The sequence below is a fragment of the Leopardus geoffroyi genome, chromosome A2 (assembly GCF_018350155.1).
Source record: "Leopardus geoffroyi isolate Oge1 chromosome A2, O.geoffroyi_Oge1_pat1.0, whole genome shotgun sequence".
NCBI classification, from domain to species: Eukaryota; Metazoa; Chordata; class Mammalia; order Carnivora; family Felidae; genus Leopardus; species Leopardus geoffroyi.
This window is the reverse complement of record NC_059331.1, coordinates 82619708-82636723: the sequence shown is the minus strand read 5'-3', so window position 1 is coordinate 82636723 and position 17016 is coordinate 82619708. Positions and strand designations below refer to the sequence as shown.

Genomic DNA, 17016 nt, shown 5'->3' with positions numbered 1-17016 from the left:
TCAGTGGTTGGGATACATTTAAAATATTAATTAAAAATAGGATGGAAACTATGCTCACAGAAAAAGCAAAACTAATGGAATGATAAATAATATGAAGAAAAATACCTTCCCATTTTTTTTTAATTATAGGCTATTACCTTTATAATATAAAGTTGTTTACTAATGGTGTTTGCAAAAAGAACACACTCTGCCTTAAGAAACTTAAACATGAAAGTATGCAACATGAAGTTTCTTCGTGAAGTCAGTATTTTCCAGGTCAGCATGGACAAGAAGTAACTTAATCTGATTTGGGGTGAAAGATTTATCAAAAATTCTGAGTAAAAGCAACTTGTGAACAAAATAACTTTTTATAAGACTTGGAAATAGAAAAAGTAGAAAATATGAAAGAATGCACAACTTAATTCAGCAATATTTCATTAACACAGAGGATGGGTATGGTGGTACAATCAACTTACCACATGAAACATGAGCCCACCAATGGAGGGCTTTCACGCACCAAGAAAAATAGTTGTGCAAAGCTTTGAGAAGTAGAGATCCGTCTGTGCGCTAAAGTTTACTGTAATTTTAAAAGTTATTAACCTTATGAATTAGGCTGTTTTCCATTCTGCTTTTTCACAGTGCAGCAAGTAAGAGAAACTGATGTTGATTAGTTAACAGAAGTAATGGTCAAAAAAGAAGAGGAAACCATAGAACCATTTTCATATGGGGCAGGCATGTTACTATACACCTGTGTCATCAAGAAAAGAATAGTCATTTCTCCTTCCTGAAGACGATCAGAGTGCTTTTAGTATTATATTAAGAACCCACAAACTACAAAAGGAGTTTCCTCTCATCTTGATTGGTCACGTTTGCACAGTAAATGTCAGTCGATCTCAAAGTATTGTTGGTGTTCCTATAATTCGTGACATAGATAGTGAAGGTACACAGGAATTACAGTGTTAGAACCAAGAAAAAACCACCTCATTACAATGACAGAAAAACTAAAGCACAGATGAATGAAATGTAAATCAGACCATGGTCATTGATAAATGGAGAAGTCTAACTCCAAATGCTATTTCCACAAATAGGTTTGCTATTGAAAAAAAATAGAAAGTTATCAGCGGAAGATGCATACCAGTTATCAACTGCTAGGTAAGGTAACCCTGGGTTAAAAGCTTTTATGAGAGGGATCTACTTTACACTTTAATGTTTTACTCTCATTTTGCTTGCCCTATGTTCAAGTTATCATACTATAATCATACTGGTAATCTTACACCTCAAAGTAAATTTACGACCACTATCATGTAGATACCACAAACACAAATTTCTAATCAGGAAAAGGCAGTCTGTGACAAGACATGATTTTGAATTTCTGGCTATGGGCAAAATAGTGAACTAGGAAGAAGTTTGTTTTGGTATCTCCCTAACCTCTGCCACAACCTCACCTTGATCCCTTGATAAACTTTTTCCTCTTCCCAGATACCTATCATTTGCCCAAAATTAGAGAGCGGTATACAGAGAAGAGATCATTAGTGAGAAAGGCATGAAATGATTAGGCTGACCCAGAATATAGCTCTTCTATTCTTTTTACTATGTTAATTCCACGATCAGAAGCTAACACTTGTAGTGTCTACAATATATAAATCAATGTGCTATGTAAACATTTGGCATGTTGTCATTTAATTCTCACCACAAATTAACAGAAAAGGTATTTCTCCCCACTCCGCCACTTTACAAATGAAAAATACAAACTAAGAAATTTCTCAACATTATACAAGTGTATTATTCCCCCTTGATAGCTGCTCAAATGCCCTCAGCATAGTATCATACCAGTGAAGTGGGTTCACAGAGGGTCTGTGAAAACGTGCCACCTTTTTGTCCTTGCCCCACTCCTGCAACAGAAGGATATAGACTAAAAACACTAGTGCATGTTATCACCTTCAAAATTTTCAATTTTTGAATATTTACAGTATCAATAGGGAGACTTTATCTTGCCAAGCAAGACTTAGCAACAGTTAAAAATCTGCTTCAGACTGCTTCTTATATGATTATTTGCAATTTTAATCATTTTAGGTCTAGTTAAAATCTATCCTTAATTTGTAGTGAATGTATGTCTGGTTGAAGGAAAAAAGTTGGATTTTACAGGTTTAGTGATCTTTACAATATTTACTTCCTCCACATTGCTCAATGGGCCCAGATATTTAACAGGTCGCTTCTTACACTTTATTTGTAAGACCATAGTACAAAATAGAAACTTGGTCTCTTTATAGTGCCTGCTGATCTAATTTTCCTCACTTTTCTTTCTATTGCAATTCTGGAATTACATTATGAATTAGAGTCAGAGACAGACTTTTTAGTAGAAATCTACATAATTTGTTTTTCCCACTCCCAGTAAAGGTACAACAGTTAAGGTTCCTTCAAATATTTATTGAATACCAAGTGTATATATTGGATGTTGAGGATACAGAAGGAAAAGAAAATGTAACTTCTAGCTTATGGTTTAGCCAGAGCCCAACATGTACTTAACTAATATGTACACTAAATAATATGCACAAAGGAACACAAGAAGCAGAGGGAAGAAATGGTTCTACACCGACTTTGGGATAAGGGCACAAATGGAACAAATTCATGACATGTGGAAGAGATGTTTAACTAGAATTTCGAAAAAAATAAGTAAAATTTCACGGTGTTATATTCCAAGCAGAGATTTCCCCAGCAAAGGCAAAGAATTTTAAAAGTACACAAGGGAAATGGCAAGTACTGGCACCAGGTAAATCTGAAAATTGGGCACACACGTTAATGGAAGGTGACAACAGATGAAGTTGGAAAGGAAGGGCCATATCATGAAGGCTTTTTGGTACAATGATGAGCATTTGGCTTCTATTTAGAAGAGGAGCCATGGAATATTTCTAAGCAAAAGAGTAACAATCATTGTTTGTCTTACAAAGATTAATCTGGTAGTAAGAAAGAATGGATTGGAATGGGGATAGGGGCAGAAGACTGCAGTCAGCCTAGAACATTTTAGGCTATTTTAAGAGTCCAGGTGAGATGAACATCTACTATGGCTAAATATCTACTGTAACAAGAGAAGTAGACAAATTATAAAACCACTTCTGGGACCAAGACAAAATCTCACAATACATTGTATATAGTTAGAAGAAAAGATAGAGAATTCTGATTACTGTGAGATGACTAGGTAGAGAGATAGTGACGCCAATAACCAAATTAGGAGGGATGGAACAGCTAATGCTTGGGAGCAAGGGAGAAGAATTTAGATTTGATTACAGGAATCATTAGAGCTGCAGTGAGAATCCAAGGCTGAGTGAAGTCATGGGGTCATGAAGATAATTCAGGGACAGAGTATAGAGACCTAAGGAACCTGAGACTGCTTTAAATAGTGAATAGGCAAAAGAAGACATCCAAAGGAATGGAAAAGCAAAGCAGAACAGTTAGGTCATAAGGACAGAGTTTTAAGGAGTAAATGATTGTTTACAAGTGCTTCAAGGATTAAACAGAAGTATTAAGTGAAGCCACTGAATTTGGCAGTCAAACGGTGACCTTTGAGAGAACCACTTCAGCAGGGTGATCAAATCTGAGGCTTAAAACAGAATTGGAGTGAAATGAGGAAATGAAGGCAGACAGAGATTTCCAAGAACTGTCAGGGAGATGGAACAATAGTATAAACAAAAGCCAGACTGAAAAGTGTGTGTATGTGTGTTTTTTGTTTTTTTTTTTTTTTTTAAGAAGACAGACTTGAGATTTTTCACATAAATGTCTGGCTCAGTTAAAAACAAAATTTCAAAGAAAGAAGACACTTGGGGTGTAGAGGGAAGATGTGGAACTGCCTGTCCAAATAAAATTTTAAACACTACATTATGCAAAATATTTGCAGCTATACTGACTATTGTTTGAATCTGCCTAGTAGTGTTAAGTAGTACAAAAGCAATGAACTTTATAGGAAACTATATAGATTTAACATTTTAAAAACACACAAGATGTATAAATCCTAAATTTAAAAATGTGTAGAAGGATCCAGAGTTCTCTTATTTTGATAGTGCAGTTCTTGGAAGGCAGATAATAGTAAAAAACATAGAAGTAGTATGTCTTTGTTGTACTCTTCGTTTCTAGTTAACATATATTCTGTTTGCCCACATTTTATTCTTGGCTCATTCACATTTCCTGATTGGGTCTAAAGTCCTAGAAGGGAAGATAACCTGAAATGCAGAATGTTTTTTTTTCCCCTCCTTTCCCTGGTAGAGAATATGATATGATATACAACCTAGTAGAGATATGATATACAACCTCTGTAAACTTAAAAAAGAAAAGACATCACTGCTTTTAGCCTCTTGTGCTTGACATTCTAAAAAGCAATCATTCCATCTGCATTATGCAGTATGTCACAGAACAGAAAAGCCAGAGCAGAGATAGAGATTTACACTTCTCCCTAGTTGTCCTCTTAATTATCTTATCTGAGATACACTGTCAGTGCCAAACATAAGTCTTTCATGAAATAGACAAGGCATTCTAAAAACCAAAATTCTGTTTACATGTCAAATTAGTTACATCAGGTGGGAGAAAGATTAAGCCAGAGCTCTACTACCACTCTGAAGATCTAAAACCCATCATGTCACTTTTTACCAGCTTAAAAGTATTTGGAAAACAATGGCACTTTTGTCCTCCCCTAGGGGAGAGAGTCTAGAGGGAACAGAAGTAATTAAGCCCATCATCCTGGCACCCATACCTAACTAGTTTAGCAGTCTTAAAGTAATCCTCAGTATTCTAAAGTTGGCATGAATCAACTTCTGATAATTAAGTTTTAAGAGGAAAAAAAAAAAAGATTTTCAAATTGCAATTCAAGATCTTATGGTTTTGGCTAAAGACAGAGAAACAAGAACTTTTAAAGATGACAAGATGAAAATAAAATGTCAAATATAAGAAAATAATTACAAAACAAAGGTAAAAAGATTACAGTTATCAATTTTAGTATTTATTGAAAGGTGGAAGACAAGGAAAATTCCTCTCAAACTCTAAAAACAAATCTTGCATCTTTGCTAAATGTAAAATGAATTTTTAGATATTTGCTTTACATGACAATGAACTTGTCCAACAAAATACCTGAATGCAAATTTACCAAAACAGTGCTAATCTATTATTTACAAACATGATCTTACCTGCCATAAGTATTTGGGGAAAAAACTGTTTCACTCAGGAACACTAATGAAATACCTTGAAGACCTAACAAAAGAAATAAAATTTTTCCTACCTTCCCTGGCCCCAACTCCCCCAACTTATATAATGGATTAAAAATGGATATATGTGGGAATAAACATAATATTTCCAATAATCTTACACACATGCACACACACACATACACACACATACACAGTGTTGTGCTAGATCAACCTAATCTTTATTTAAGGTCAACAGCCTTAGGGACAAGGGAGAAAATGAATATGGCTTTAGTAAAGTTTTCAACTAAATATCACAAATGTTTAATTCTTTTGCTAGCTAACCAGCTAACCTGAGTATGGAAAAGATACTACTTCTTAGCTAAAAGGGTATGAACAAAAGTAACTGAAACAAACAAACAAAAAAAAGCACTGTAGCAGACACCACTGAGGTACCTTAGTTATTTTTTTAAAGGTCTGTGTATCAATTTAATAATTTACATAATCACTGTTTATATAGCATAAGATCATATAGAAACTACATCTTAAGTGCTTTATTATTCTGGTCCAACAAACTGGAAATAACCAAAACAAAACAACAACAAAAAAACCTAACAAACTTGTGTTCAGATAAAGAACTGGAATGTACTAACTAGGAAACCATTAATATAATGCGAAATAGAAGTTATTTGTGTGTAACAAAGGTAGTCAGAAAGTTCTCAGATTGCATCTGAAGAGGATTTTAAAATTATAACCCGTAAGACAAGGAACATAGCATTATTCAAGGTGACAAGGCTATATCTTGAAATCTGAGCCCAGTGATTTGTATTTCACTTCCAGAGAAATGTATGCATTTTACAAAACATTACGTTTTCAAAATATGGACAAGTTTTGAGTATTGTTTATAAAAGAAACTATACCTAAAAGCAACCACTGTGGTTGTTTTAGATACGTCTTTTAGTTAAAAGTTTAAGGCTCATAATATTTTGGACGGATACCCTAAAGACATTTTATTACTGTATGATCTCATGCATCTATGTGTATACTACTGGAAAACTGAAACGAAAACGTTGTTAAATATATCACCCTTCAATTAAAAAAAGAAAAGCAGAAAAACATTTTAACCACATGCTCTCCTACTTCTCAATACTGGTTTGTTATTAACTTTTGTATCCAAAAGGTAGATGCAAACGATAAATTTAGCTTAAAAGAGAAGATTTAAGTGGGGAAGAGCAGGCTAAGGCAGTAACGTATAAAACAAAATCCCTATTTACATTATCATGATTTATACCTTCCTTATCCCATGAAAATTCCTATGTTACAAACATACTGATTTCCTGTAAACCACTGAGATTTCCTACAATATTTGCCTACCCTTTTAAACTGTGAGCCAGAAATATCACTGCTGCAATTATTTTTTCTCCCTAACCAGAAAGATAAGCAGTTTTATGGGTACCACAAATAAGGCTGGGACAGAAACAATTTAAATAGCAACACTAGCCCAAAAGAACCACAGTTAAAAGTCATCAACCAAAGTAAGAGCCCAGAAAAATACCAAAGGTAAATAAAATTGATCTGCAATGAGAATTCCTTATATCAAAGCTTACATTAAAGACATTTGTTTGACTTTCAATTACAGTAGTGGAAGCAGTCTCAAATAGTGCTGAAGTCCATCACTGAAGAGATTTGTTTTAAGCTTTAGGTAGGCACTAGCAATCATGTTTCTACCCTAATTTTACTTTCTAGAGCTTTTTTGGGGGGAAAAAAGTACTCTAAGTTGTTTACCTGCTAAGGTAGGGAGAAGGATCCTTAGAAAAATGAGGTAACACATCTTATTTTGTTAGTTCTATCTCTGTATGGCAGCTGAGTCATTGCCCTTACGATTTTGTATTTGTCGTATTTTCCTCCTGTTCTGCAAGAAAAATGTAAAAAAGGATTTTAACTGCTCACAACTAAACATTCTGTAACTAAAGATTTTTACTCAGCTTCTATGAAGTATATATAGTACAGATGCTGATTAGTAAGAAAATTTTCTCAACTTATCATTCCACACACTACAGAGAAAATTCACCTTAGGGCTATGCAATCTGGCCACAAAACTTCATTAGTTAGAAGAGTTAGATATCACTAACAGACCTTGTTTCTCCCAACTTTATAAAACTGTTTCTATTACCTAAACTGCTTTCTTAATGTTGAATATAAATATTTTAAAACATATTCCAGGGAGTGAGGCTAGGAAGTTTCACATATTCATCTTATTCAGCAATTTAAGAAGTTATGCAAAATATGATATACATATATATATATATATTCCCATACATACATACATATATAAATATGCTTTCATAACTGAACCTTGGTTTTAAAAATGCTTACACAGTGTGGAGAATTTAAATATTCACTAGATTTGAATACGTACATTGCACTCCATTACCACTCTAAATGCATACACCAGCAGAAATGTAACAGACCAAATGATTTAACTGAATTGTCAGTTTGTCTTTATGCAGACCCAACAGAAAACATATTTATTATTATGAACCTTTATTAAGTGGCTCACATTTCAGTATAAATCACACTAAAAAGATTTTTTAAAAGCTATTTACACTACAGTGCTGACACAGTAAAATGAAAAAAAAAAATTGGTATAAATAAGCTCTATGGAAAAGCCTTTAAATTGTCAAAAAAGAATTCTGGCTCATATTACAAAATATATATATATATATATACACATATATATATATGTTAATACATATATATACATATATACATACATATGTATATATATATGTAACATATATATATATACACATATATATATATGTTAATGTCAGCTCTATTCTAAAACCTACAATTCCAAATCAAATGATTTTTTTAAAGACTCCTTTTGTTTAAACCTGTAATGTTTACAGTGCATCTGGCCCTAGTGCTTTAATACTTCACAGTTATGGACAGGCACTGAGGAATGTTACAAAGCTACATAAACTCTATTTTGTAACAGACTTGGGAGCAAGTCCTTGGCTTGCTTTCAGAATTCATGAATCTTTATTACATTATTAACTTAAAAAAAAAAGAAAGAATTGTAAATGGTATGTACAAATTCAGCACAAAATGTCATCATCTTTTCTATCTTGATTTGAATGTGCTGAACTAGGTTGTCTTGTATCAACTAGACTTATGTGACTTCCAGGACATAATTCTTCCTTTAAATCTTTGTTGGTATTTTCAAATTTAGAGTCCACGTCAATCTTAAATTCTGTAAATTGAACATGATCCAATTTTGCTTTAACATTCTTGCCATCCATATTCGGTGCTCTAGTCTTTTCAGGAATATAAACATTCACAGGTTCTTCCTTGATTCTTACAGATGGAATAGGTTCATGTTTAATCTGCTGCAGTTCAGATTTAGAATGAAGTTTGTCTGAAAAATTAGAATCCAAGGAGGTTTTGCTTATAGCACAAAGCATGTGGTCAGTGTGAGGTCCAAGAACTGATGATGTGGTATCTGGTGATGTGCCTGTTTCATGAGTAGCTGTATTCTGTACAGTGTCCTCCTCTAAGTGATATAACTTGAGCCGAACATGCCATGCTAAACTGCATACAGCTGAAACTGTCTTGAACTGATGAACAACATTCCTTGGAATAAAATAAATGTCATTATCATACAGCTGAATTCTGGCATAACGGATGCCTTCCCTCCTCAGTTGATTAAGTTTTGCATCATCAACCCACTGGACACACTAAAAAAAGAGACAGAAATACCAGTAAGTCTTTTCCACAATAAAAATTAAACTGAAGACAATAATGGTTAAAGATATACCTGGGACAGTGGAGGTTCATGTAAATCTAACTGCATTCGTTGAACTACTTCTAAGAAATCTTCAGCATGAAAACAAATTACATCTTTGGTTATTCGGGGTTGAGCAGGCCTACAAAAACATGAAACAATGAAGAATCTTCCATTAATGTTTCACTCAGTTAAGTCCTTATTAAATTTTATGGTCAAAACAAAAGTACTTAGAAATAAAGTCAAAATGTTTAAATATGTAAAGACCACTTTACATATTTAAACAAAGGGATAAAACCATGAGTTTTGGCTTAAACATAAATAGAACAACTCGCTTCATTTTATTATAGCTATGTATAACCGTATTTTGAAAAAGCAAAATAATTTGAATTGGTTAATTATAGAAATCAAAAAAGTAAGGGATTATCTTAAAGGTCAATACTTCAACAAATTAAATGCTAAAGACAAAATTACTAAATAAAAATTAGAGGTAAATATGAGAAGAGAATACTTTCAATAAAGACATATATAACCGCAATTATGTGTAAAATTCCTAAGTCACTCTTAATAAATTAAGAGACATTCACTAGAAAAGTGCTACTAAACTATTACCACTCTATTTGCGGGGGATTAATAGTGTCTTTATAATTCTAAAAAATCCCCAAATTCGTCAATTAATTAGCAATATACAAATACATTTTTATAGAACATGCTAAAAAATGGATTTTGAAATGAAATTCCAAGCAACAGAACTACAAAACAATCATACCAGGGCAACTCATAAACAGATTTTTAAAAACCAATGATAAAGAGAAAATCTACAACTTATACATTACACTGATACACAGGGAAAGTAGGGTAAGATCATCAGGGACAATGATGACACAGTAAGCACCAAGTGAACCTTAGTTTTTCTTTAACCTTAGTTAAGGCAATTGTTTTTACTTCTCATCACTTAGAAAATCAAATTATTACGGTCCAACCCAAAAGAGTAAACGCACATTCTAACAATTAAAAAATTTTAGTGCAGTCATACAATTAGTCATACAAATACAGAAAAAATGGAACTTTCTTTCCCCACAGGAAGAATTACTGAGAAACTTCCCAAGAAAAATTTTAGAAGCCAAGAAAACCTTTCATTAAAATAGCAGCAGTCAAAAAAAAAAAAAAAAAAAAAAGAAAGAAAAGAAAAGAAAAAGCAGTAGTTAATACATACCACTCTCCACAGTGCACAGCCTTCAACACTCCAACAGCAGCTGTAGTCTGTCGTTCAAAACCTTGTCCTATATGATCTGCATGGGCTCTTGTCCTGTCTTCAAAGAGCATCTCACGGGGCTCACTAGTTCGAGGTAGGTACTGCAGGTTTTTTATTTCATTGGTAGTTCTGTTAAAATCAAAGATAGACAGGTAGGAAGGGAGGAAGGGAGGGAGGGAGGGAGGGAGGGAGGAAGGGAGGAAGGAAGGAAGATAAATATAGGAGGTGGGGAAAGAGGCTGGCCTACGTATTAAAGCTTAATCACCTTCAAACATTTGTATTGATGTCCTGAGGCTTAACTGCCATCAAGGATTTAGTATTTACATAATTCAGACAAAAGGAAATTTTACATCACCTGCTCCCAAATCAAGTTCCTTTTTTAAAATGAACAAGTACAAACAAAAATGCATATAATCCCCTCCTTTTTCTAACACAGTCTTCACAAAAGTGGCCACTGTAAGGTGGGTAAACAACTAAATCATAGATGTTGTGGTTTACCCAGGTTCCCTTCCAGAATCTTTACCTGAGGTTTGGGTCTTATCTGTAGAACCATGCCCCTCATTCAAATCACGTGGCTAATGTAAGATATATTATCTGGAACAAACAGGTAACTTTCAAAAATGGGTTAATTAATATTTATAGAATACCTACTGTATATTAGGTGCTATCTAGGCACTGCAGCTAGTGAACAAGACAGTAGTGAATAAAACAGACAAGTTCCCTACTTTCATAGGAGTTGATATTCCAGTGGAGAAAGACTAACAAATAAATAAATAGGAAGAAAATACCAAATAGTAAGTACTTCCACAAAACATGCATGATTTATTGGAGGCAGAAAGGAAAACCTTAGCTCCCTCTTAAAGGACATCCACCTGCATTCCCCTATGGCTCACCTAGATAAGCATACAGAAGCTGCTACTTAGTCTCATTCAATGCAAAAACCCTCTAATTTTGCTGCAAAAGGGGAAAAGGGTGAGAACAATTTCTTTGGGAATCATCATCTTGTTTATCTTCCTATGTGGTTTTCTGTTGCTTTCAGAGACAAATCCAGATTGCCCCCATAATTTTCTCCTCTCATCCTAGACTTAACCCCTAGAATCACTCTTATTGGTTCTCTAATTTCCCACTGTCCATCTCTACTACCACTGCTCTTTGTGCACTCTTGTATAACAACACACACACACACACACACACACACACACAAACACACACACACGTGATGCTACAACATACTTTTTTGCCTTTTGTGACTATGTTCTACAGGTGCCAGAAAGCTAGATGATAATTCCTGTGGAAAGCTAACAGGCTTTCAAGCCTACAATTCTAGTGTCATTAACACCACATTCTAATGAATTAAAACTTTATATGAAACATTTAGCACAGTGCCTTGGGCAATATTGTTATTAGTTGGTCAGACTACTACGTGATATACAATCATCACATATACATGGATTCTAATCCCTGAGGGCAGGCAGTTTCCTCAGAGGGCTGGTGAACTCCCTTAAATCACATGTAAAATTCTGTGTATATCTGCACTGTTCTGGGGAGAGGCTTTCACAGTCGATTTCTCACTACAAAGAATGCTGAAATTAACATTCTTATACATTTACCTTTAGTGATTTCATTTCTTAGGACAGATTCCCAAAAGTAGTAGTGCTGGATCAAATAGTATATATGCATTAAACTTCATGAGCTATTGTTAAATTACTTTCACAGAATGATTATAGCAGCTCACCTTTCTACCAACAATATATAAATGGTTCTGTTTCCTCATACCTCCCAGCCTCTAATGCTTTTTTTTTGCCAATGTAATAGGTAGAAATAGTATCTCATGATTCTTTTAATGTAACTGGCTGAAGCCTATTTTTCTACTGGGTTGTGTTACATTTTTGTTGTGAATTTGGGAATGCTTTTTGTACATTAACTTTAGTCTGGCACACAATATAAATGTTTTAGTCCAGTTTATCATGGTTTTGAACTTTGTTGTTCATGTCTTTTTTCTCACAAATAGTATTACTATTATACTAGATAATACTAGATAGTATTTCTATCTTATTTGGTCTCTCCTATGTTTAAAGTTTTTATTCTTATATTTTAATTTTTTATCTATTATGTTCAAATCTCTGACTTCTTGATAAGGGCTTGAGATAAGGGCTATGGTTTTGTTTTCTTTCAAATGGACTTCAATTATGCCAGCATTACTCATTAAATAAATCTTCCTTTTCCCATCCATCTCATACGTTAAGGTCTCAACATATTTTGATCTATTTGGATACTCTATCGTATTCCAGTGATGTTTTTGAGCTTTACAATAATTTTTAATATCGAGTAATACAAGGCCCCCTCACTTATCTTCTCTTTCACAGTTTTCTTGGAAATTTGTTGACTTTACTTATCCTTCCTTCTTAACTTTAAAATCATTAAATCCAGTGCTGGAAGTGTGAGTCCAACTGGAATGCTAAAAATTTCAAAGGACACTCATTTTTATCCAATCTAGAACACAGTAGGGTTTTCCATTTATTTAGGTTATTATTTTATATCCTCCAGGAGATGTTTTAGTTTTCTTAATATGGGTTCTGAATATTTCTTATTAAATTTATTCCAAAATAGTTTATAATGTCTTTGTTGTGAATGACATTTTTTCCCATTCCTACTTACAATTTATTGTCATTTGCCTACATTACTCAAGCCTCATTTATACTTGATATTTTATAAAAAAAAAAATTATCAGCACGTGTAGCCATTTTTGAATTTACATTTCAAGTATGCTCTAAACTTTCCCTTCCTTCTTTCTCCAATTTCCAACAAACACACACACACACACACACACACACACACACACACACACACACACACACACCCACACACCCCAGTGTACAGACATCTATCCCTGGCAATAAAAATTTGTATTCAACATACCTTTTCCTTTTGAAAGGTGACTTTGGCATATCAGCCACAGGGATCATTTGTTCTCCTGGGCGCACCCACATGATGGGACCATCATCACTGTCTTTTCGACTCTCTAATTTTAGACTAGATAGTGTCCCCCATGGCAGTGTACACTAGAGGCAAAGAGTTACACAGAAACCAATTATTTTCAAAATGCATCTTCCAACATACATTAAGGAATACTGCCCTGCCCCCTTGACAAATTTTCATATATACCTTTATACTTATACATTTAAAACACATACCTATTTTGAATATATTCCTATGTATTTATACATTTTCCTTCAAAAAATTCTATTTCAGACATATCAAGAGTAATTATTCTCAGATGGTTCTCTCCTCTAACCCTGGCAGAATATGATTTACTACATTCATCATTTGTTATTCCTCCTTCTACCAAATAAAAGGGTCATGTGATGTTAATAAGCTGGCAAAATAAGCAAATGTTCTCCATGAGAATCCATAAAAATGAACTGAGTTATAAAAACTAGGCATCTCAAAAAAAAAAAAAAAGATACCTCTTTGAATAATTATCATCAAAACCTAACAAAAAGGAAAACCAAACCAAAGTCAAAACTTATTTCTGTTTAGTAGTTGCTTGAAGAGGTTGCTGGTCTAAAAGCAACTTTTTTTTTTTTTTTTTTTTTTTTTTTTTTAAAGAAAAGAGAGAAAAAAATGTCTAAGGGCCATTGTCCTGGGAATGGTGAAAATGGTATTTAAAAAAAAAAAAAAAAAAACACAACATTTATCCTATCATTTCCAAGAAAGGGGAGGATTGTCACATGAAATTTCCCCTGAAAGAATGCATTTAGCTCATTTGCCTTTAAAATTAAAATCTGAAACAATGATGTTTAAATAATGGTATTTTTTTTTTTTAATTTACAGTTTATTTTGAGACAGAACGAGAGAAGGAGAGTAGAGAGGGAGAGAGAGAGAGAATTCCAAGCAGGCTCCATGCTCAGCACACAGCCTGACACGGGGCTCAAACTCACGACCTGTGAGATCACAAACTGGGCTAAAACTGAGTCGGATACTCAAGCAAGTAAGCCACCCAGGCACCCCTAAATTATGGCATTTTAAAAATACCACTCAAAATAAACGCAATCAAATTCCATGATTTCACTAGTAAAGGAATAAAAAAATATAAGGGGAATGGAATGGAGTGAAAAAGTTAGAAAAGATATGTATACACACATAGATTAGAAAATGGAACAAGAAGTGAAAAAAGAAGAGATCTACAGCGAATTATGTAGCAAATATTAGAGATAAAGGGATCCTGTCATATTCTGACCTTTAAATTACTGATGAAAGAACTACACAGCTCAGAAATTTCTCTCTCGGTGGGACAGTCCCAGCAGCCCACAAAAAGAAATATTTTCTAGAATGCAGAGATTATTGAAAAAATAAATCTGGCTAGAAATCATTTAAAAAATTTAAAAGGGCCTTAAAGCCACATAGTCTAAATGCAATGTTTTATGGATGAGGAAACTGAAGTCCAGAAAGTTTAAATGGCTTGCCCATCCCAGGCAAGTAGAGCCAAGATTGAAATACAGAGGTATAATCTCCCAAGCCAGTTTTCCACAATGCCAAACTGCCATTACTGTGTCCTAAACACTTAATTTGTAGGCATCCTTCCTGTACTTTAAATCCTCTGGTACTCAGTTGATACAAAGCTGACAAACGGATGGAACCTAATTTCCTCAAGTGGGAGCAACAGGCAAATGTTACTCTGGTCCACCACTTAGCTCTGCCATTATAATCAGTACCTGAGAGGTCACGTGCACACACACTACACAAGAATTCTATTTCTGAAACAACCATGATTTGTGTCACCCGTAGTATGAAAGTGACACCCACGATTTAGACTGCTTGATACTGTTTTCTCTTACTTTTAAAAATGGTGAATCTTCCAACATGTCAAGGAACTCAGGGAAGTAATCTCCCACTTCTTCATCAACTGCTCCCACCAAGCTGATCTGTCGCATTGGGCCAGCTCTGTAAGTACCGTGAGAATATGTTCTTTTTACCTGAAGGATATGGATTTAATTAAAAGTTACACATAAGATAATGTTTACTATCATTCTGTAACACTAAATTATACTGAGAACATAAGAACATAATGTGAGGTAAGCAAAACAAAACAAAAGCCTTTACAAAAAGTTAAAAAAAAAGCATGAAAAAAAATCCATACTAAGGCAAGCTATTTTACCTTCTCTAGCTATTCCTACACACTGCTTATAAAACCACAGATGAGATCAACAGCATAATTCTAGACACTAACTTCTCACAATACAGTTAATTATATGATCTATAAGGCCAATTAAATTATATTAAAAAGTTGTATACCAGTTTTTCCTAAATGCCTCATATCTTTTTATTGGAATTTCCCCCTGAAATGTTACATTTATCTGATACCAGTGGTTTATATGTCTGAAAGGCCACCAGGAATGATTTTCCCTTCTAGATCATACCATATTACCTAGGATCCAGTTTATTTTTATGATTAACTCTGATAAAAACTACTAGAGATTGAGAATCTGGAGTCCTAGGTTCCAACTCTACCTTTGCTATCTACCAGCTATGTGACTTTCAGAAATCACATAAATTCCTTGAGTTTTAGTTTCCTTAAGTGGAATGATTTACCTCAGATTACTGAAGAACACTTAACAATTATATAAAGCTATAAAGTCACCTGCACAATGCTAGCAAATGGGCGGCATTCGAGTATCAAGTGAAATAAAACAACCCACACCTCAAGAATCTTGGTACTTGAATTCTGACAAGCACATTTAAATCCTGCAAAGAAATCTATGCCGTTTCATATCCTAATGGGAGTAAACAAAAATCTTTATAAGGCAAAACAACTCCTTTCATAAACTTTAAGCAAAATCCTAATTATCTTTTTCATCTCTGGATTAGCTTTGGTGGGCACTAAATTTAGGGAGATCAAAGTATCTCACTTTGCCTGGGCCTATGGCAGTTTTAAAATTCAAAGTCCTATATATCTCAAGAGGCAAACCTGGAATGGTTAGGCTTTTGTCACATCATGGATACACTCTTAAAAGATATTCACATCACAAATCAAATTCCTATTATCACAGATGGCACAGATAGTCTTATGTACCCAAGAATGTAAGCCCTCCACCCCCATATTTAAAAAAAAAAAAAAAAAAAGATGACAAAAATTCCATCACAATAGATTAATTTGACTCAAATACTAGAGAATTTCACTTCATTTTTATTATAATCAGCAAAAGCAATTAACAATGATACCTTAATTCCTTAATAAGTTTATTTACCAGAATTTCAAGTTTAAGTTTTGATTAACTGTCAAAAATTCACTTCTTAGAACCGTAACACACTCTTCAATCCTCAAGTTAAAAAAACATTGGAAGTTCTGTGTCCCCATTTTGTACTCATGATTTCATCTTTTTTCCTGTATCCCAAAAGTTCTTAGCATCTTCAATACTGAGAGAGCTAAATGTTAAGATCTGACTGTACTCTAGAGGTTCTAGATGGTTACACGTACTAACAGTACTACAAGAAAATTAGTCATCAGTGTGCATTCTGAAATGTAGTCTAACAAAGCTAAAGGTTATTATCAATTCAAAATTAAGCAAATTTACCAGAACGGATAACATTAATTCCATTAGGTGATTCTGAGTTTGTGGCTTCAGTTTTGGATCTGCATATGATTGTATTAACAGACCTCATGGCCATTCAGTGAAATCAGACTTATACTGCAAAACTCAAATTTTCCAAGTGCTTTGAAATACATTATTTGACCTGTAAAAGTCACAGTAAGATAATAATATTTCCACTTCAAACCAAATTTCTGTGCCTCAAATCTCCTTAATTTAACTCAGATAACTCATCTA

At 33.9% G+C, this 17016-nt stretch overlaps 1 protein-coding gene across 1 annotated transcript in view; it reads right to left on the bottom strand.

Annotated features, from left to right (window-relative positions):
- Window positions 1-4944: 4944 nt before the first annotated feature.
- Window positions 4945-17016, bottom strand: part of RSBN1L (round spermatid basic protein 1 like) — a 68054-nt gene continuing 55982 nt past the window's right edge. Inside the window, exons 4-8 of the mRNA XM_045494589.1 lie at window positions 15028-15165; window positions 13109-13251; window positions 10151-10318; window positions 8968-9076; window positions 4945-8887 (exon numbers count right to left, since the gene is read on the bottom strand). Coding sequence (XP_045350545.1) covers window positions 8249-8887; window positions 8968-9076; window positions 10151-10318; window positions 13109-13251; window positions 15028-15165 — 1197 coding nt within the window. The 3' untranslated portion in view covers window positions 4945-8248. The remainder of the gene's footprint in view (window positions 8888-8967; window positions 9077-10150; window positions 10319-13108; window positions 13252-15027; window positions 15166-17016) is intronic.